We start from the raw sequence: 19726 nt of genomic DNA, 5'->3' as shown, positions 1-19726 counted from the left end.
AGTGAAGCATCTCGCTGGGCGGGGCGGAGCCACGATTCTCCTCCTCTCTCCTCCTTCTGTCTCTCCCTCCTTCTCTTCTTCCTGCCTCTGCCAACTGGGCCAGAGCTGCCAATTACCCAATGCAGTGTCTCGGTTTGCCTGCCATGATGTGGCTGAGAAAACCATTGCAGGAGGCATTTGTAGTTGCACCTTAAGAGTAATTTAAAAAACCTCAAGAGGAAAAAGGCAATTAATAGAGGCAATTGAGAATATAAGAAGAGCCTGCTGGATCAGGCCAATGGCCCATCTAGTCCAGTATCCTGTTCTCACAGTGGCTAACCAGATGCCCCTTATGGAACACCTGTAAGCAAGATTTGAGCACAAGAGCCCTGTGGTTTTCAGCAGCTGGTACGCGGAATCATTGCTGCCTCCAGCTGTGGAGGGAGAGCGTAACCCTCCTGGCTCATAGCCACTGATAGCCCTCTCCTCCTCTTCCATGAATTTATCCAATCCTCTTTTCAAGCCATCCAAATTGGTGGTCATCACTGCCTCCTGTGGGAGGGAGTTCCACAGTTTAAGTCTGCACTCCATAAAGAAGTGCTTTTTAAAATCCGTCCTAAATCTTCCAACGTTCAGCTTCAAATCGTATCATTTTTTTACATAGTAGGAGATACATAAATTGTAGGAAAACTTATGGAGAAAGTGGAAAGAGATGCATCCCCTCCCCTCCCCCGACCCTTAGGGTGATAAAATGTAGAGCAGGGGTGAGGAACCTGGAAGTCCAATTGCCCCTGGAGCATTGGAGGTTCAGCTCCTGACTTGGGATCACCCACTGAAATTAACTGGCAGCAGATTCAGCAGACAGAAGAAGAAAAAAATCTCTTTCCTCCTTCCCTGCATAGTGAATTCATAGGTTTTCCTTGCACCATGAAATGGTTATGGCTGTTGACATAAGTCCTGATAGCTAAATGGAGACCCTCCATATTCAGAGGCAGTCTACCTACAGCATAGCTGTTGTTGTGGGATCTAGTTGCGGTGGGAACCTTTGATGCTGTTGCATTCCAGCTTCCCTCCACCCAAGATGGCATGACCTATTGGTCTGGGATGATAGGAGCTGTAATTTAAAAACATATTGAGGGCCATAAACTCCTATCTCTGCTGTAAGGGAAGTCCTATGAAAAGGAAGTTAGGATCAATGAACTCTTGGTTTCATCCAGCTCTTCTCATGTTCTTGTTGGTCACACAGAGCCAGGGATTTGCTTTGTTTTCTGAACTCCCCCTCCCCCACAAACAGCTGGACAGAGCCCCAATCTCTTTCTGAAATCTCTTGCAGAACCCTCTATTGCATGAGGTTTGGGAAACTTGAGACCAATTGGGGTGTCTCCCCCCCCCCACTAATCTACTGTCTTTCTTTAGAAATTGTTAACTCTCACTCGCCTCATGTGTGAAGCGGGATTTATTCCCCCAGAGTAATTTTTCATGTCAACATCCGTTTACAGTGGACGTAAACAAGTTAAGTTTGTCTGGCTGCACGACTTTGCCCTTAAATAAACATTCCTGCATTTCCCCCGCTTAATTAGAAGGATTTGCTACTTCCTTTCCTGCTCTTCCTTTTTTGTTTGGGGTGATGTTTGTGAAATCCAGCGGAGAGAGCAAAGTTAAGTTCTTAGTTTGTCAGTGGAAATCTCACGGCAGTCAGGGATGTCAGATCAGTGGCGGCGGCTGTCCATGGGGACTGGTGGGGTAGAAGTCTGGGAGCCCAACAGTAGGTGGTGCCAAAGCCAATGACAGACAGAACCAATTCCTTCTAGCTTGGTCCTTGTCCTTCTCCTTCCTGCTGAGTTTCTTTAGAAATTCTTTAGAAAGGGCAACTCTGAGACAATGGAGGAGGAAGGTGACAGGCAGTGCCACCCCTGGACTGGGTGTAAGTGGGAAGGCAGGCAGGTGGGGGCAGCCTAAGGTTGGCGGACAATGCCCAATTTGCCCTAATGGACCAATCTGTGCTGACATCCATCATGCATTTCCTTCTGGAATCTATTACTTATTGCATTTATTTCCTACTTTGTTCTCTAAGGGGTTCAAGGTTCTCCCCATCCTCATTTGATCCTCAAAACAACCCTGTGGGGTCGGTTAGGGTGAGAGGCAGGGACCGACCCCTAGGGTCACCCAGTAAACTTTGTGGCTGAGTGGGGATTTGAACCCAGTTCTCCACAATGATAATCCAAAACTCCAACCACTACATTGGAACCCTGATCTTCGAATATTTTATATCTCTGTGTGCGTGTGTGCGCGCACGTATACACACACACACACACACACACACACACACTCTAAACTTCCAAGGTTCTAGTTCCCATTTCATCTTCACAACAACCCTGTGAGGTGGGTCAGGCTGAGTGGCAATGCCTGGCCCTCAAGGTCGCCCAGTGAGCTTTGTGACCAAGTGGGGATTAGATCCCTGGTCTCTGAGGTCCTAGTCGGACACTCTTTCCGCTGCACCACACTGGCTCTCATTCTGAAACCTGGCTGGGCCTGTTCCTAACTCCTCCCCTCTGTAGTCCCTGGTCTCCTGCATCTCCATGTTGATGCTGACAGCCTCAGCATCCTCTGCGATTGCTCCTTGATGCTGTGGGCTTCGTGCCCGACAGGAATGCAACTGCTCCCTCTAGACCCGGTCGCTCAGCAGCCATCATCGCCTAAGAACGAGTGGTTTTTGCTTCCCTACACCTGGACGGGCTTCAGGCAGGTGATTGACTTGGAAATCTCCTCAAGGAATCCCTTGTCATCCTCGGGCTGAACCTTGGCTACACACACTGTTCTGATCCATGGCAGCCTTCCCAGTTTTGCTCGCAGGAAACATTTGTATGCATCCAACTGGGATTTCTCATTTGACACGGCAGGAACTTTGGCCAAACTTGTACCGGGAAACGTTCTGACCGTTCTGTTTCCATCTCTACCATTTGCTCGTCGCCTTCCTCCTCCTCCTCCTCCTCCAGGGTTCTGTTGCCTAAGTGAAGGCTTCCTCCTCTGTGTTTGTGCGGCCGGCTGCTGTGATAGGCAAGTTTAAGGAGGTGCTTCTTGCCTTGGGTCTCAGGCAAAAAAATGCCTCGCCATCTTAACCCCAGATACGTGGCCATAGTCTGGCCCTTGAATTGCTGTTGGACAACAGCTCCCATCATTTCCAACAATAACTGTGATTCCTCCATTGCAAGGCATTGGACTAGATGATCGCAGTGATGCAATGAATATAGGGAGGGCCACATCTCTATTTGCTGATGGAGAAAGATTAGAAAAAACCTTCTGGTAGGAATGAAAGGCATCGTGATTGTGTATTTGTGTGTGTAAGGAAGCAGCACAACACACACGACCACTCATGTGTGTGAAATATCTCAGAGACTACTCCATCCCTCTTCATCCCTTCCATGACTACAGCCAAATGACCGCAGCTACCTGCATGACTCACACCTAGACTTGGGTTGTTGTTTTTTTGGGTAGGCACAGCCCCTCCAGAGCTTTGAGCCATTCTGCGAATTTCCATAGGCACTTCTGTTTGTGCGAATCTCAGAGAAGGGGTTGAGGACAAGGGGGATGGAGAAGCAGACCCAGAGATGTTTTGGGGTGGCCTGTCACTTTTACTCATGTCACAGGCATGGCCCTCCTAACACATGGCAGAGGCTGCAATCGTTTGCACTCTCACCTGGAGAAGGGTCCCATGCAATTCAGTGAGACTTGTTTGAGAGGAGACATTGGTGCGATGGCAAATTCTGAAGTGCAGGAATGCATCGTGATGGCAACTCCTATGGCAGGGATGGGGAACCTCAGGCCTGGGTGATAAATGCGCCCCCATCCAGGTCTTTCTGTTTGGCCCCCAAAGATCTCCCCTTCCGAAGCACAAAATGAGCCTGTTCTATGGCATCTTTGAGTGCTTTTGCCTGGTTGGATCCTGCTCCTTGCTTGCCTGGATGGAGGACAGGACAGGTGCAGGTGTGTCAAACCTCTGATTTCTGCCTGGCTAGTATGCAGCTTATTGTAAAAAAGTAAGAGTCACATCCATTGCTCCTCCCAATTTTGTCTCTGGCCTCTGCATGCGCCACCCCTGCAGTACAGCTATAGGGACTGTGTGTTCCTTTAGTCCCTAGCCAGACCAAAGACATACTCACAAGTTAGACCATTGTTCATGGCATTGACTGCAATCCCGTGCATCACTTTCTGGGAGTAAGCTGAGTTCCGTGGTACTTCTGACTGTAGAGGTTCAACTTGGAAAACACACTGAGCTTCAAGAACAAGTTTTTCTGCCAGCTGCAATGGCAGCCTTTTCAATTAGAAATGCTACTATCTTGCAAAGAAATGTTGACGACGACGACAACAACAACAACGCTCCCATCTGACTGGTGTGAAGCAGATACCTCATCAAAAATATGGAAGGAAGTACCTAGCCTTGATTAATTTTCTTGTTCTCTGACTTCCTCAATGCTAACATCCCACAAATCCTGGAGGTGGGGGAAACGACAACCTTGAAACCTCATTCAGTTGCTGAAGAAAATAGAGTCTATCAATTCCTCTGGTGCTGCAACAGTTGATGTCATCGCTCATGCTTTGAAAAAGCTCCCCAAACTGTGCTCCCTCACATCCTCCCTCTGATCCACCACTGGGAGTAAACATGTGTGGGATTGGACTGTAAAACTCCTAGAAAGAGATGCAGACTTTGAGGCGGTGAGTGAACATGGGACTCCGCCCTGTGACGAACCCTCCTTCCCTTGTCCCCTCAATTCCTCCCATGATATCAGGCTGGAACAAGCCAGGTTTGGCTGCTCCTTCTCTGCTGGTCTATTGAGTTGGGACTGCAGGAGCCTCAGATGGAATGCATTAGAGCAGGATGTGGCTCGGGCGCATGAGACCCTTGCCTTGTTGAAAACGAGACCTGGAACTTTTCCACTTTGGGAGGAGGGAGCCAAGGCTTCCCCCAGCTGCTGCATCCCAGCAGTGTGGCGACGGAAGTGAATGTGACAAATGCGATATTATTTGCCGGATTGTCAAAAAGCTGCCATTATGGAAAAGGGGGAGAGAAAAGAACAGTTTCTGCATGTTAGGAATCCGAAAGAGTGATTCAGCCTTGCAACTGCCAAGGGAACAGTGAAAAGAAAAAGAAAAAAAGGGGGGGTGGAGAGGAAGAATACATATTTTTAATAGATAAAGCAAGGTATCTTAGATTTTCATTTTCCTCCCGATTCTGTGGAATTCTATCCTGGAGCAGATGAGTAACTCCCTTTCCTTTTCAGGATGAGGATTTCCACTGAGTAGGTTCCAGAATAAAACACTTTTTTGGAATCGCAGGAAATTGGGCTCCACGAGTTTGTAGCTATTTAGGCAATGTGATGACTACAAGGCTCGGATTTAGTGTTGACCTTCAGTTCAACCTGAGCTGCGTGTCCTGATCCTTACAAACATCAGATGGAGAAGATAAACGTGGGTGCAGAGTCATGCAACTTCAGACTGATGTGGGAGGGAGGCTGGAAGGAAACATAGAATCATAGAATAGAATTTGTAGAGTTGGAAGGGGTGCCACTGGTCATCTAGTCCACACCCTGCAATGCAAGATTTATTTAAGCCAGACTTAAATAAAACAAAAATCATTGCATCCAGAAAACTAACATGTCAGGGAGAAGGTGTGACTAGAACGCTTCCTCCCTTGATATCTGTTGCCGGGTTTTTTGTCTTTCTTTTTTTGTAGAAGCAGGATCTTTCGGCTCTGTGATTCTCTCCACCACACACTGCAGACTACAATGGTAGAATCCAGAACCATTTCTACTCTGTTGGGTTTGAGTTGTGTGCCATTGAATCCAAGGCCCTCCCACTGGGTCGGTTGTGAGCAATGACAACAAAAGAGTAGGCGGCTTCTCCTCTTTGCATCTGTGGATTGTGTCCAATGCTAGTCCTACTCAAGAACAGGCCCTTTGAAATGAATGAGCCATGTCTGCTAACTTCAGCAGGTCTCCTCTGAGAAGGAGGCAACCAAATACCTTGCATCTATTGGGGATGCTTCCCAGGAATGGGGTTACAGTTTTTTGGATCAGAACCTGCCTGATTTAAGAAGATGTAGATTGTGTGCACACTGTCCCTTTAAAGCACATCTGGAGCACATTTTCTGCCTCAAAGAATTCTGGGCACTGTAGTTTGATAAGTGCTGTTGGGAACTGTAACACTGCAAGGGCGAACTACAGTGCCCAGGATTCTTTGAAGGAAAGACTGTCCCTTGAATGTGCCTTAAAGGTGTAGCTGGTACGCAGCTCACAAGTATGAAAAAGGCAGCCTACGGGGTTATGTTTGGGGAGAGTTTGTGCTGCAGCGTTCCTGGGGCCTTGTCCCATCTTCCGAATAATAGCCAGCTTGCATTTTTTGCGCATTACTGAGCCGCGCATTCCTCAAACCCCAATGTGAGGGCACTGGATCAATGGAGACATCTGCCTTTCCTGAACTCCTCCATCTGTGGTCTCTTGATACCGCAAAATGTATCTGCCTGCCAAAAAGGCTGTTGCGTAAACCCCGAGCTCTTGTTTCATTAAAAAAGGAGGGAGGGCGACAAGCTAATTGATAGGCAGTTTGCAGTGGCAGTCGACAAGTCCCGTGCAGAGCAGCTGGCGGGCGGCTTGGGGTGTTTTGCTTTCTCATTCTGGTATCAGGAAGTTCTGGGAAAGGCAGGTTACTCAGTTCAGGAGTGGCACCAAACTTGAGAATGGCTGCACTTCAGTAGCGGAACATCTGTTCTGCAGGCAGAAGATCTCTGGTTCAATCTCGGGAATCTGCAACTAGGACTGGGAGAGACAGCTTGTCTAAAATCCTGGAGGCAGCTGCTGCCAGTCAGTGTAGACAGCGCAGAGCTAGATGGACCAATAGTTTGACTCAGGGTTAGGCAGCTTATTACATTACTGTAGAGGCAGCTGCAATTGACTTTATTCTCTAGCTGTTTCATCCTGATCTTCTAAGCAGGTATGAATTGGAAGTCTCATTTTTTGCTGGTAATGGTGTAGCCCAGCAACTGCAACTCTGTCCCATAGGATGAGCCCTGCCAGATCAGAACAGAGTCCAGCATCCTGTTTCACACACTGCCCAACCATGTGCCCATGGGAAGCTCACAAGCAGGATGTGAGCACAACAGTCCTCTCCTGCAGAAATCTCCCGGAACTCTCTGGGTGATCTTAAGCCACCCTTTCATACCTGCAGCTTGGGGATAATAATACTGAGCCTACTTTACAGGATAGTTGCTAGGACTGCAGCAAGATAATGTTTGCAAAACACTCAGCTCACTCAAAAAAGGGCAACAATCACTATTCTAATTAGAAGGTGCTTGGGAAAATGTACCAACAGTGACTTTTAGAGTGATATAGGAAAGATCCCTATGCACAGGACCTTGAAGGCACATCAGAATGCCGTCTCAGTGAGGTCCAGTTCTGGGGTTTGTTCTCTTGGAGAACAGAAGAAAACACGGTGTAAATGCAATCAAAAATATTTAGCATTTATATAGAGCAGGCACATCCAACTTCCAAGAGACTGTGATCTACTCACACTGGCAGTGATCTATCTACCCATTGTATTGATCAAAGTTGTTGAGCTTTCTTTAGGGGAGGGTGAGCTGGGAAACAAAGTTGTTGAGCTTTTTTGGGGGGGGATCCCGCAATAGATCATGATCGACCTGTTGGACAGGCCAGATATAGAGGTAAAGGCACTTCATATACATTATCCCAGGACTCCTCCTAGCTTGGGATGCCCAAGGAACTCGGCATTCATAAATTCTGATGCACATTGACCTGATTTACATCTTCAAATGGGCAGGTCGATGCGGAAATGGGATGGGAAAAACTTATGAATGAACATGTGCAAAACAGACATGGAAATACAGTGATCTGCCCATCTCTCTGCTTACAACAGTCCTGTAAGGCAGGCCAGTCTTATTCTTTCCATACTGCAAATGTGGGCAGGGCAGGGAGTGGTCTGGCTGAAAACAGCAGCTGACTTATAGCTACTATAGGTACCTTCTGTCATAGCACTACCTGATTTGCTTACAATTTGTTTACAGAAAGGCACCTTTCCTGTAAAAAAAAGAAGACTTTCCTTTAACCTCTTACTATCCATCAGCGATCTCAAGCGATGCTACTAGACCAGGACCCAGGGCCTGTCCTCATAAGCTGCATGCTAGGTCAATGAGGGTCGTATGATCTCCAAAGAAAAATGACTTTGGGTGACCTGGGGCGGGGCAAGGGGGCATTAAAGGAGGGCCTGTTAAAATCTCCTTGTTAATCTCTGCTTGCAACCAGGAGGCAAGGCTCACTAGGGAAAGTGAGTCAGTATGTCAGTGCAAGTCTTAGGCAAAAAGCCAAGAGATCCTTTCAGCTTGCAAGGCAAGGAGAACTAAAATGAAGAAAAAAGGAATGAGTAAGGCAAAAGAAATAACCAACTTCCATTTTTTGGTCAGAGGCAGTAATGCTTCTGAATACCAGTTGATGAAACCACAGGAAAGGGGGGGTGCTCTTGTGTTTGGGTGTCCTGAATGAGGGCTTCCCCATTGGGGCACCTGAGAACAGGATGCCTGTCAAGATGGGCCACTGGCAGCGGAGATCTTCTGCTGTTCCCATAAAGCAACATTTCTCCCTCTCCAATTAACTAAGGTACGACTTGTAGACCATGCTTTATGAACCTAGAAGCTCTTCAGGGACTAAAGACCCATCATGCTCTGCTTCCTCTGGGCTGCATGTTTGGACAAGGAGCAGGGGCAAGCTCGGATTGTGTCCACAGTTGGCATCTTTGCCTCAACACTAAGCTGGGCTGCCCTGCAGATAACACTGGACTCCAGCCCCCACCAGCCCCAAGCAACATAGCCAATGGCCAGGGGTGATGGGAGTTATCATCCCACAGCACCTGTGGGTCTACAGCTCCACCAGCCCTGGCTTCATTGTTGTGGGCTGCATTTCTCCAACAGAACAGGTGTGGAAGAGTATATGCAGAAAACGTTTCTGGAGATTGGTGAGAATCCGCATAGACTTTGCAGGGAAGATCTGTGAGCATTAAGATCTGCCTTCCTGGATCAGACCAAGGGGGTCCAGCTAGCTTTTCCTTATGTTCTCAGCTGAAGCTACCCATATGCCTCTGAGAAGGCCACAAGCAAGACATGATGCTTGAGACAGCCAACCCCAACCTTTCTGGGACCTGCTTACAAACCTATTTATACATTCAGAATAACAAGGTGGCCACATCAGCCTGAGAGAGGGGCTGAACGACATGTTTAAAATGCCCCCCTTTATAGAAAAGTGACAAGCAAACAAGCCCAAACTCCCTGCACTTAGAAAGCTAACACTTACAGAAGGAAGCTTCTACCCTGGTCCTTTCTCCTGTGTGCTAGATTTCTGCATGCAAAGACACCTTTTTATTTTTTTAAAATGGGGTGATATTTGCATTGCAATCTTATGCAGTGACTCCCACTGTGTTCAGTGGGGCTTACTCCTAGGTAAGTGTACCTTACAACCCAAAGCAGGCAATCCTACACCAATAATCCCTAAAGAATGTTGTCGCATACATTTTTTTCTGAAACATAAAGATTGACTTTCAATCTGAATCTGGTGGCTAAGTTATTTTGCAGGGTTTGGAGTTTCTCTGGCAAGGCATGTTGTATTTCAGAGTGGGCGTAAATGGTGAAAGCGACTAGAGGATGAACAGAGAGCGCAACGTAGCTGGATACCATGAGGGAGGAATGGCTAGCCTGCTAGCCACACAGGGCACAGGTCCAGTGACCCTGAACTTGGAGCCTCTCACAGGAAGTTACTGTGTGTTCTCAGATGTTATCTTTGCATGTGCAAGGGCTTGAACATTGTCCTTAAACTAACAAAATCTCAAAAGCTTAGATTCTTCAGTGTGAGATTCCAAAATAACCATAAACAACCATGCCTTTCAGGGGATGTCAGGGGTGTATGTCAGGGGTGGGGGACATGTGTGATCTTCCAGTTGTTGCTGAACTACAAATCCCACCATCTTTGACAATTGGCTATGCCAGCCAGGGCTGATGGGAGCTGAAGTCCAACAAAACTCCTCACTTTGCAAAGGGATGTATTCAGCATGATGGCCTTGGCTGTGAACCTTCTGTGGAGTTGGCAGGTTGACATGGAAATTATATTAACATGGGTCATTGCAAAGTGTGATCAACAGAGCTGTCTTGTGAGCTGAGAGTTTATTCCCACCCACCCATGTTCCTCTCCTGCTAGCTGCCACCGTGCCTGAATCGTTCCAGAAAATGGGCACAGATGGGTGCTGACCAAGGAATTTGGTAAATTCTCATCTTGATCTCCTGAGAAGCAGGACATGGCAATCTTGCTGATGGATGAGCTTAGCTTCCTCCTGAAGTCCATCTATCACAGTGAGATGAATGTGATTCCCATCCCCTGTGGCTGCAGGAAAACAGCCCCTGAGGAACCCCCCCCCCAATCTCTTGCTTCAAAATGCCAGTCAAAGCTCCTTAGTGCAAGCCCATAAGTGGCCTGTCATCAAGATGCAATTGATACTCCTCATACTCTGCAAAGATGTGGCAGCAGGGGTCCTGCCTCACCTTGACCTCATGTGATCCCTTTTAGCCCCTGGGGGTGGATCTACACACAGGAAAAAATGCTATAAATAAGCCAGAAATTAAATCAAGGTAACAAAAGAAACACTATGGAAATTTGCTTAGAAATTTCTTTTTGCTCTCTGGTGCCATCTGGGGTTGCATGTTTATAATGTATTCAAAACGCTGTTTCTTGACTAACGTAGCTGAGTCCTGGGACTCAGCAGAAAAAGCCCTGGGGCTCCATTGTGCCTTGAGGGTACCAGGGCCACATTCACACCATACACTGAAACCACTTCAATTTCACTTTAAGCAGTTATGGCTCCACCGCAAAGAATTCTGGGAGCTGTGATTTGTTAAGGGTGCTGAGAGTTTTTAGGGAGATTCCCTGTTTCCCTTCCCTGAGCTGCAATTCCCACAGTTCCCTGGGAAAAGGGCTTGATTGTGAAACCACTTTGGGAATTAGAGCTCTCCATGTGGAATAAAAAGGTAATGGGTAAAGGGACCCCTGACCATTAGTTCTAGTCGTGGCTGACTCTGGGGTTGCAGCGCTCATCTCGCTTTATTGGCCGAGGGAGTCGGCGTACAGCTTCCGGGTCATGTGGCCAGCATGACTAAGTCGCTTCTGGCGAACCAGAGCAGCACACGGAAACACCGTTTACCTTCCCGCTGGGGCGGTACCTATTTATCTACTTGCACTTTGACGTGCTTTCGAGCAACGCGAGCTCACCTGTCGCGGGGATTTGAACTGCCGACCTTCTGATCAGCAAGTCCTAGGCTCTGTGGTTTAACCCACAGCGCCACGCACATCCTACCAAGAGGAATAGGAGTCTCCTAACAACTCTCAGGACCCTTGAACTACAGCTCCCAGGATTTCTTGAGGGAAGGCACTCTGACTGTTCAGAGTGGGATCATCATGCTTTGGCTGCATAGTGTGGATGTGGCCTTTAGAGCCAGCCCTGTAGGCGCATCTCTACTTACAACACCAGTAACCCTTCAGTCATCTTACTGGGGCAAGAAATCTCATGTCCCTCTCTTGCATAAGGGCCAAAAGTTACATGTAGTGGCTCTAGACCCACCAGTGAACTGCATTACCAGATTGCTGTTAAGGACCAGTGATTGCCTAACAGGAGAGAGAGTTTTTGGCTCATTGCTCTCCATTCACTTTCCCTTTTTCCTTTCTTTTATTTTTTTGGTTAAAGCCAGTGCCAGATTATCTGCTCTGTTGACCATCATCTGCCACAGAGAGGAGCATGAGCTGGCTAGGTAGAGGCAGTTTGCACAGAGACAATGGAAAGCTCTCTCTGGGTCACAATGATGAAGGGCTTCTCTGGTTAGCATCCAGCATGGAGAGGGGGGACACCAGGTGGTGCATTGGAAGATGGCCGACAATAACATCTCTCCGACCCACACGAGGGTAATTAAGAGGCTGCTATGGGAAGTATGCAGTCTTCCTACCCCCCCCAAGGATATGGGGGGGCTGCCTTGCCAGCGGTGGTCACAATGCACCCCCCGATTCGAAAGACGGGGGTGAGGATCACTTGGCACAAGCCCTCTATGAAGTCGGCTCTTCCTGAAGCTGTCACCAATCAGCGCCCCGGTTTGCTTCAGCTCAGAAAAATAATTGGAAATATATAATTGGAAAAGAAGCTGAAGCACATACATCAAGCAAAGTTCGAGAGATAAGGCTGCTGATTAATGCATCTCTATGATTGGAGTGACGGGAGGAGACAAATCAAGCGATGAACCACCATTACGAGACTGGTACGTGCGGAGCGAAAAAAGAGGGAGGGGGTGGAGGAAAAAACTTTTATTTTCTTTGCCTATGTGAGTATTTATAAACCTCCACCCCAAAGAGATGAATCGTTGCCTTTTACTAATCACAAGCAAGAATTTAAGAGCTGTGTGGAGTGAATTATTGATTGAAGAGAGGACTGGTAAATATTGGAGAGCGGAGAAAAAATTCTATGACGCAGTTTTTAATGGCGTCTTGCTAAGACAGGCTTGTCGAAGAAAAGCGAGGGGAGGAGGACCAGGGTCATTGGAATGTGAATGATGGATTGAAATGTGATAACCTGGCAGAGCCCCTTTGTGAAATACGTGGCAAGCTTGGGAAAATTAATAGGACAGACCGGGGATAAATTTTTGAAGAAGGGGAGGAATGGCGGCTGTCCTTATGAGATATGACTTTTGGACTGTGCAAAACCCATGCAGATGTTGTTTGTTTCTAAACTGCTTGTGAAGACTATTGGAGATCGCAAAGAAAGGAATATATGATAACAACAAGAAGAAGATGAAGAAAATAATAAAGAGACTATCTGGACAGATCTGGATAGAACTGTTTGATAAAAGCAGGAACAGAAGTGATGTTTTGATCTTCGTTCAGAGCTTGATGTATGGGTACCCCCAATAAATTTAAAAATTTGGCTGTATAATTTGGAATTATGCAATGTGATTGGATTGGCCTGCTAATAAAAATTATGTTTTTTTAAAAAAGAAAAAAGCATCCAGCATGGAGAGGAATCTTGGCTACCTTGGCAGAAGCAAATTCCAGAGGGAGAGGGAGAGGGAGAGGGAGAGGGAGAGGGAGAGGGAGAGGGAGAGGGAGAGGGAGAGGGAGTGTCTTATGGCACCCTTAAGATAAACAGCTGTATTGTTTGTGCACTAGTATCCCAGTGGATGCTAATCATTCGGGCGAATGAGGGCACCATCCCACCAACCGCAGTCCAGGGCGCTAGCATGGGCTGTAATAAGTTAAGTAAGTAAGTAAGTAAGTAAGTAAGTAAGTAAGTAAGTAAGTAAATTATACCACACCCATCTGGCTGGGTTTCCCCAGCCACTCTCGGTGGCTCCCAAAACATGATAAAAGATCAAACATTAAAAACTTCTCTAAACAGGGCTGCCTTCAGATGTCCTTTAAAAGTCAGGTAGTTGTTTATTTCCTTGACATCTGATGGGAGGGTGTTCCACAGGGCAGGTGCCACTACCGAGAAGGCCCTTTGCCTGGTTCCATCTTCTTCCACCTTAGTCTTGGTCAGGCATCCCCAACCTGCTGCTCTCCAGATGTTTTGGCCTACAACTCCCATCATCCCTAGCTAACAGGACCAGTGGTCAGGGATGATGCGAATTGTAGTCCAAAACATCTGGAGGGCTTGGAGATGCCAGGTCTTGGTGTTGCCCTTGTAGATCTCAGCAAGTCAGAGGATAGGAATGAAGCGCTAATTCAGGCATAGACAAACAGCCCTCCAGATGTTTTGGACTACAACTCCCATCATCCCTCACCACTGATCCTGTTAGCTAGGGATGATGGGAGTTGTAGTCCCAAAACATCTGGAGGGCCGAGTTTGCCTATGCCTGCTCTAATTAGTTGGCCCTGCCTGTTATTGGCTCTGGCGTCACCTACTGTTGAGCTCCCTGCTTTCCCACCCAACCATTCCCCACGAGCATTAGTTAGCCCACTGGTATCCCAACTCCTCCAGTCCTGATTCTTTTGTGTAATATTTATGACTTATCACGGCCGGCTCCTGGTGGCTCACATCCCGAGCATCTTCATCCTGGATTCCTTCAGCTGTCGGCGAGATTGCAGAAGACGATAGCGTTGAAATACGATGCAGCTTCCCCAAAGGTTGAAGAATGCCCATGTGTGAATTCCATGCAGCCATTTATCTTCCTCCTCTCTCTCCCCACCTCACTCTGTTGTGTGGGTGCACTTCAAAGGAAATGATCCACACAGGAAAGGAGGAGGCTGCATTTGCCTCTGAGAAGGAGAAGCACACACAGGGACCTGAGTGGGATTGGATGACTCAGGATGCAAGCCCAGTCCTGGAGGTCAGCCACCTCTGTGATGTTTGGAAAGGAATGCTCTCCTGGCGGGATCATCCCGTCAGCTGACTGTGCGCTGCTGGTGCAGAGGCATGGTGCTGATTCTCAGTGCATTCTGGACTCGACAGAAGAAAGGCCCTCTTCACAAATAGGCAAAATCGCCAAAAGACGCGGTGATGTAGAGTTAGGTCACCTGTTTTCAGAAAACGAAAACAAAACTGCCAGTATTATTATGACAAATCTGTGCTGCAGCCACATTTGGAATACAGTGTACAGTTCTGGTTGTCTCACCTAAAAAAGGATGCAATAGAGTTGAAAAAGGGCAACCGAAGCGATGGTTAGAGGAAGGGACTCATGGACATCTCATAACACAGGGACTCATGGACATCCAGTGAATGTTGGAAGATTCGGGACAGATAAAAGAAAGTCCTTCTTCAGGCAGAACTTGCTCTCTTGGGAGACAAGAGAGCCCTCCAGATGTTTTGGGACTACACCTCCCATCATCCCTAGCTAACAGGACCAGTGGTCAGGGATGATGGGAGTTGTAGTCCCAGAACACCTGGAGGGCCGAGTTTGCCTATCCCTGACCTAGATGGCTAGACAAATTTGTGGAAGAGAAGGATTATCAGCGCCACTTGCCATGGCGGCCACAATTGGAGGCAGCAATGCTTCTGAATGCCAGCTGCTGGAAGCCACAGGAGGGGAGAGGCCTTTTGGGCCTCAGGTCTTGCTTGTGGGCAACTGGTCAGCCACTGTGAGAATGGGATGGGCCATTGGCCTGATGCAGCAAGGTTTTTCTTTCATTTCCCCCACCCCCCAAAATCCAAAATGATCACAAGAGGAGGTGGGACCCACGCCCTTGGTGTAACCCCAAGAGGATATGCTATGCTACCTTTGGGTAAGGTGTTATTAAGGTGTTCTCCACCCTGCCATAACCTGCTGTGCTCTGCACCCTCTCCTTTGGGCTCCACATTGTGATCGCGGAACATGACAGCACGCGTTCCCATTGTTGTTTTAGTTTAACGTCGTTCCTGAGGGCATGCCTTGAATCTGTTCACTCTTGTCTTGCGACCGGAGGATATGGAAGCAATTTGTAAGAACGCTCATGCCGGCACTGCCCTAACTGAAGCTCACGCGCTGGCCTCGGCAGGCAACATCTGCAAGCCATGATGTCAGCCCTGGCTCCTGACAGCAGCAAGGGGGCTTATCGCTTAAGATGAGGATGTGGCAGAAATCCCCCACGGTGCCTCTGACGCTGGAGGCTGATGCTCTTGTCTTTTCCAGCTGGGCGGGTCACGGCCTGGGGCTTTCATGCTTGCAAGATGAGAGGACGAGAGCTGCAAGGAAGTAGCTAACCTCCAGGCTTCCAGCCGGGGAGCCGAAACCCTTTCCTCTTTGCTTGCCCTTTGCCAATCGAGAGAGCATCTCTCGCACACATGTGGCCTTTTTTCGCCTGCTTCCTTGGCTGCAAAGAAAGCTGGAAAGTCTATCAGCAGCATCTTGTCAAGAGCAGGAGGGACGGCCTCTTCTATTGCGGAAGGAGCCCTTCCAAGCTTTGAAAGCAAAACCGTCTCGCTTCCCTTTTTGGCCCTGGGGTGTTTCCATCCCCTGCCCAGTTCTTTTGATTATTTTTGAAACCTATCTCTTGCTTCCACACCTTGATACCAATAATCCTTCCTGCCCTGTTCTTATGCTACAGAACAGGGGTGCCAACTTGAATAAAATATTGGGGGGGGGGGTAGGTAAGCCCCACCTTGCATAATTGATCACAAGATACAGCATGCACACGCCCTTTGAATGGGCAATACCCATCAATTTTGGGAGGCCCCAGCAACTTCAAATATTTTATTTGGGGGGCCCGAAGGGACCTTGGCCCCTAGGACTTTGCTCCTATGCTACAGAAGGTAGTCATGTCCAGCCACTGAGAGCCCCATTTTCCAGCTTTTCCACAGGTACAAGGGATTCTCAGAATGGCAGGTTTACTAACCTGAGCTGCTCCACAAAGCATACACCTAGGTTTGGATTTTAAAGTGTGAATGTGACATGCAGGGGTTAGCAATCGCAGGTGTCCTCCGTGGCTTGGCGTGCCTTTTACCAGCTTGTCTGGTTCACCAACAATGGCTGTTCCTGGACAGGGATAGCCTGACTGCTGTAGTCAGGGTCAGATCTATTATGAAACTAATAAGCTTAAGATTTGGGGCTCCTAATCCCCAGACTTTAGTGCACATTGCTTTAATTTTTTTTGCATCTAGTAGACCAAATTTGAATCGCACATCTCAATTTGATTAATTTTCCTCTGTATCTATTTTAACAATCCCAAAGTTTGAGAGTCGGTTGGCTCAGGGATATTATTTTTCTACTCACAATAATTAGCCGATAGAGGAAGTTAAGATGGGAGGTGCTGTAGAATTTCATCTGGATTGCATTTTAAAGTGAACTGGTCTAATTTTTTACTTCCCAGACTAATATGTGGATTGGAATGCAGTTATCCTGCAGACAGAGCATTTCTCAAAATTTTGCAAAAATGCGTAAATGACTGTGTGTTATGGGGGGGGGGGGACACATGCAAAAATGTATATACTTGGAGGAAAGGCGTACCACTTAAATGCAGACTTTATGTGTTTTAAAAGCAATGGCAGAAAACACAAGAGAATGGGCATTTGAGTCAACGTGTGTGAGAACGACACAGACCCAAAATAGACTGATCCTCCCATCCCTAGTTATGACTCTTATTGGCAAAACATTTCCCTTCTATGGATGCAGAGCTTTGGTATGGACAGTTGGACCTACCATTGATCCCCGTGCCTGTGATCAGCTTCAGAGACCCTGCTGTCTTGCTTGTTGCTATTATTAGTTAGTATAGACTTGGCAGCTGCAAGGCCTGCTCAGTGGTGTCTCCACAGCTGTGGAACTCCCTTCCCAATGGACTCCCTCTTTTCACCTTCTCTAGACATGCATTGAAGGTCTCTGTGTTCCACAAGGCTTTCTGTGTGCAAGGCTTCCTGACTGTATGCTGATTCAGTTTTTAGGTTCTTCTGCTGAAATGCTTGCTGACATACCTTTTCGTTCTTTGCTGTTGTTTTTATTTCATGGAATTGTGGAGTTGGAAGGAACTCAAATGGTCGTCTTGTCCAACCCCCCGTGATGCAGAAATCACAACTATTTCTTCTGTTGTAAACCACCTTGGAAAGATTGTATCTCGAATAAAAGAGATAAATTGTGGTTGCCTTGAAAGTGCATGTTCTGGGCCAAACTCAATCTAAGCAAAGTTGCTCTTTTGTAACCACCTTGGCTGCAGAAGCCAACAACCCCGGGTACCTTTCTTGCCATGAGATTAAAGAGCACCCTTTTGTCTTTGGCAGGATTTGTGTGGTGCTACCACCTGCGACACCTTGGGCATGGCAGATGTCGGCACCATGTGTGACCCCAAACGTAGCTGCTCTGTCATTGAGGACGATGGCCTCCCCTCTGCTTTTACTACAGCTCATGAGCTAGGTAAGTAGTAGCTTTGGCAAAGTATGAGATTTGGTCTGAAAATGCATTCGACATCATTTACTTATTGTCATTTCTTATATGATATAATTATACTGCTGACCCCACACTCTTCTGCCAAAAGGGTTCCTAGAGCAGCTTGCAGTTCAATAGTAAGAAGCAAACAAGATAACTCATAACCTTAGGCTTTCTATCTAAAAGACACAACACACATGGAAAAAGGGAGGAGGGCAGAGGAAGAAGAAAGCAAACTCAGTTGCCAAAAAGGGGGCACATGTGTAAACATGCTCAGAGCTGGGATCCCCCAGAATATTGCTATCAATCCAGGGCCACAGAAAAGCGTAGAGTCTTTTGCTGCCTGAGCTATTGCATCTGTCTGGTTTTGCCGGCTCTCCTTCAAATGTTCGCCAGACCGTTCTTGGCTCGAAGCCTCCATTCATCATCCTGTGGCTTAGGAAGTGGCCACTTAAACCAAAGCCACAGCAAAGAGGCAGAGCCCCTGTCTGTGGTTTCCACCTGGGAAGCAGATTTAGACCAGGGGGAAGTGGAGACACAGGATTGGACCCATTTATGTATATATATATGTGTGTGTGTGCGCGCGCGTGCATGTGTGCATACGTATGCATGGAGAGAGAGAGAGAGAGAGAGAGAGAGAGAGAGAGAGAGAGAGAGAGTGTCAGAGTCAGTCTTAATCCATAATTTGGAGATGAGCCTGATTTTAAAAACAAAAAACGATGACTACTTTGCTCAGGAAGTTTAGACAACAGCAAAGCTTCCAGAATAGCTTTCTTGGGAAACTCCACATGTGTGTGTGTGAGAGAGAGAGAGAGAAAAAGAAAGCAAGTGAGACTGCAGCCTTGTTCCCTGTGTGTGTGTCAGAGAGAGAAACGCCAAGTTTATTCCCAAAGGGGCAGGGAGGTTTGAGTTAAACTGTTGGGAAAGCAGCTGTTGGGAAGACATGGGAGCCCAAGCCACAAATTCGCCTGCTCTGGCTTGGTCACTACCTCGTTTCCCAGGCTTTAGAAATCCTGAAATAACATGTCATGGCCAGGACGCATTCGACACACACCTAGATCCGGAGAAGTGGAATGCCAGATTGTCAACAGGATTCGTAGCCAAATTGCTAGACTCTCATTTGGATAACAGGAAAAGGCTCTGCTTTTTTTCGTTACTTTTTTTTAATTAGTGCCACAACAAATTCTGCATCCGCAATTTTGATTTGAACAGCCAGAAATGGAACTGCCAGGAATCAGATTTCCCTGGTGGGAATGGGCTGGTTCACACATGTTCAGCTGTGCAAATGAGCAGCCCTTGGTTCAGGTTGCCTCCCGGCCGTGGGTTGTATCTAAGTTTATAAAATTATGTATGGTTTAGAGCAGGGATTTGGATGTGGGCCCTCTAGGCTTCTCCACCTGGTCTTGGGACTGTCTCTGAGCCACACCTAGAGAAGGACAATTGGCTCGATCCAGCAGGCTATTCTTGTGTTCTTAACAGCACCTGGCTGGTGATAACACCTCTTTGTTGCCTCGATGGAGGATGGAGAGACATGTCTGAGGATCAGGAGTGGCTGGCATGATACCGTGACGCCATGATGGCGGCAGCCTCCCTGAAGCATCAGCGCTATTACCAGGATGGGGTGGGGCAGGCTGGCAGTCAGGATGGAGTGGCACACTTCGTTGCCTGGATCTCACCACCCTGCCCTGTTCTGGTAAGTGGAAGTTATGCTCCTGCTGGAAGCCTGGATGCATGAAGCCACATTGCCTGACTGTTTGCTCTATAGAAACCTCGGTCTCTTGCGCATACTGGAGCATACTGTACAAAGCGGAAAAGCCACATCTCTTGCCCTGC

The 19726-nt window shown here is 47.6% G+C and overlaps 1 protein-coding gene and 1 long non-coding RNA gene across 2 annotated transcripts in view; one reads left to right on the top strand and one right to left on the bottom strand.

The window, feature by feature from the left end:
* Nucleotides 1-19726, bottom strand: part of LOC310695334 — a 524598-nt gene that overhangs the window by 68505 nt on the left and 436367 nt on the right. The window lies entirely within an intron of this gene.
* ADAMTS15 (ADAM metallopeptidase with thrombospondin type 1 motif 15) overlaps nucleotides 1-19726 on the top strand; it is a 42432-nt gene that overhangs the window by 4543 nt on the left and 18163 nt on the right. The window contains exon 2 of the mRNA XM_083479126.1: nucleotides 17749-17881. Coding sequence (XP_083335252.1) covers nucleotides 17749-17881 — 133 coding nt within the window. The remainder of the gene's footprint in view (nucleotides 1-17748; nucleotides 17882-19726) is intronic.

Source organism: Podarcis liolepis (assembly GCF_965112155.1).
Source record: "Podarcis liolepis genome assembly, chromosome: 16".
Classification (NCBI taxonomy): domain Eukaryota; kingdom Metazoa; phylum Chordata; class Lepidosauria; order Squamata; family Lacertidae; genus Podarcis; species Podarcis liolepis.
Note: the sequence above shows the minus strand (reverse complement) of the source record. Positions and strands in the feature narration are given on the sequence as shown.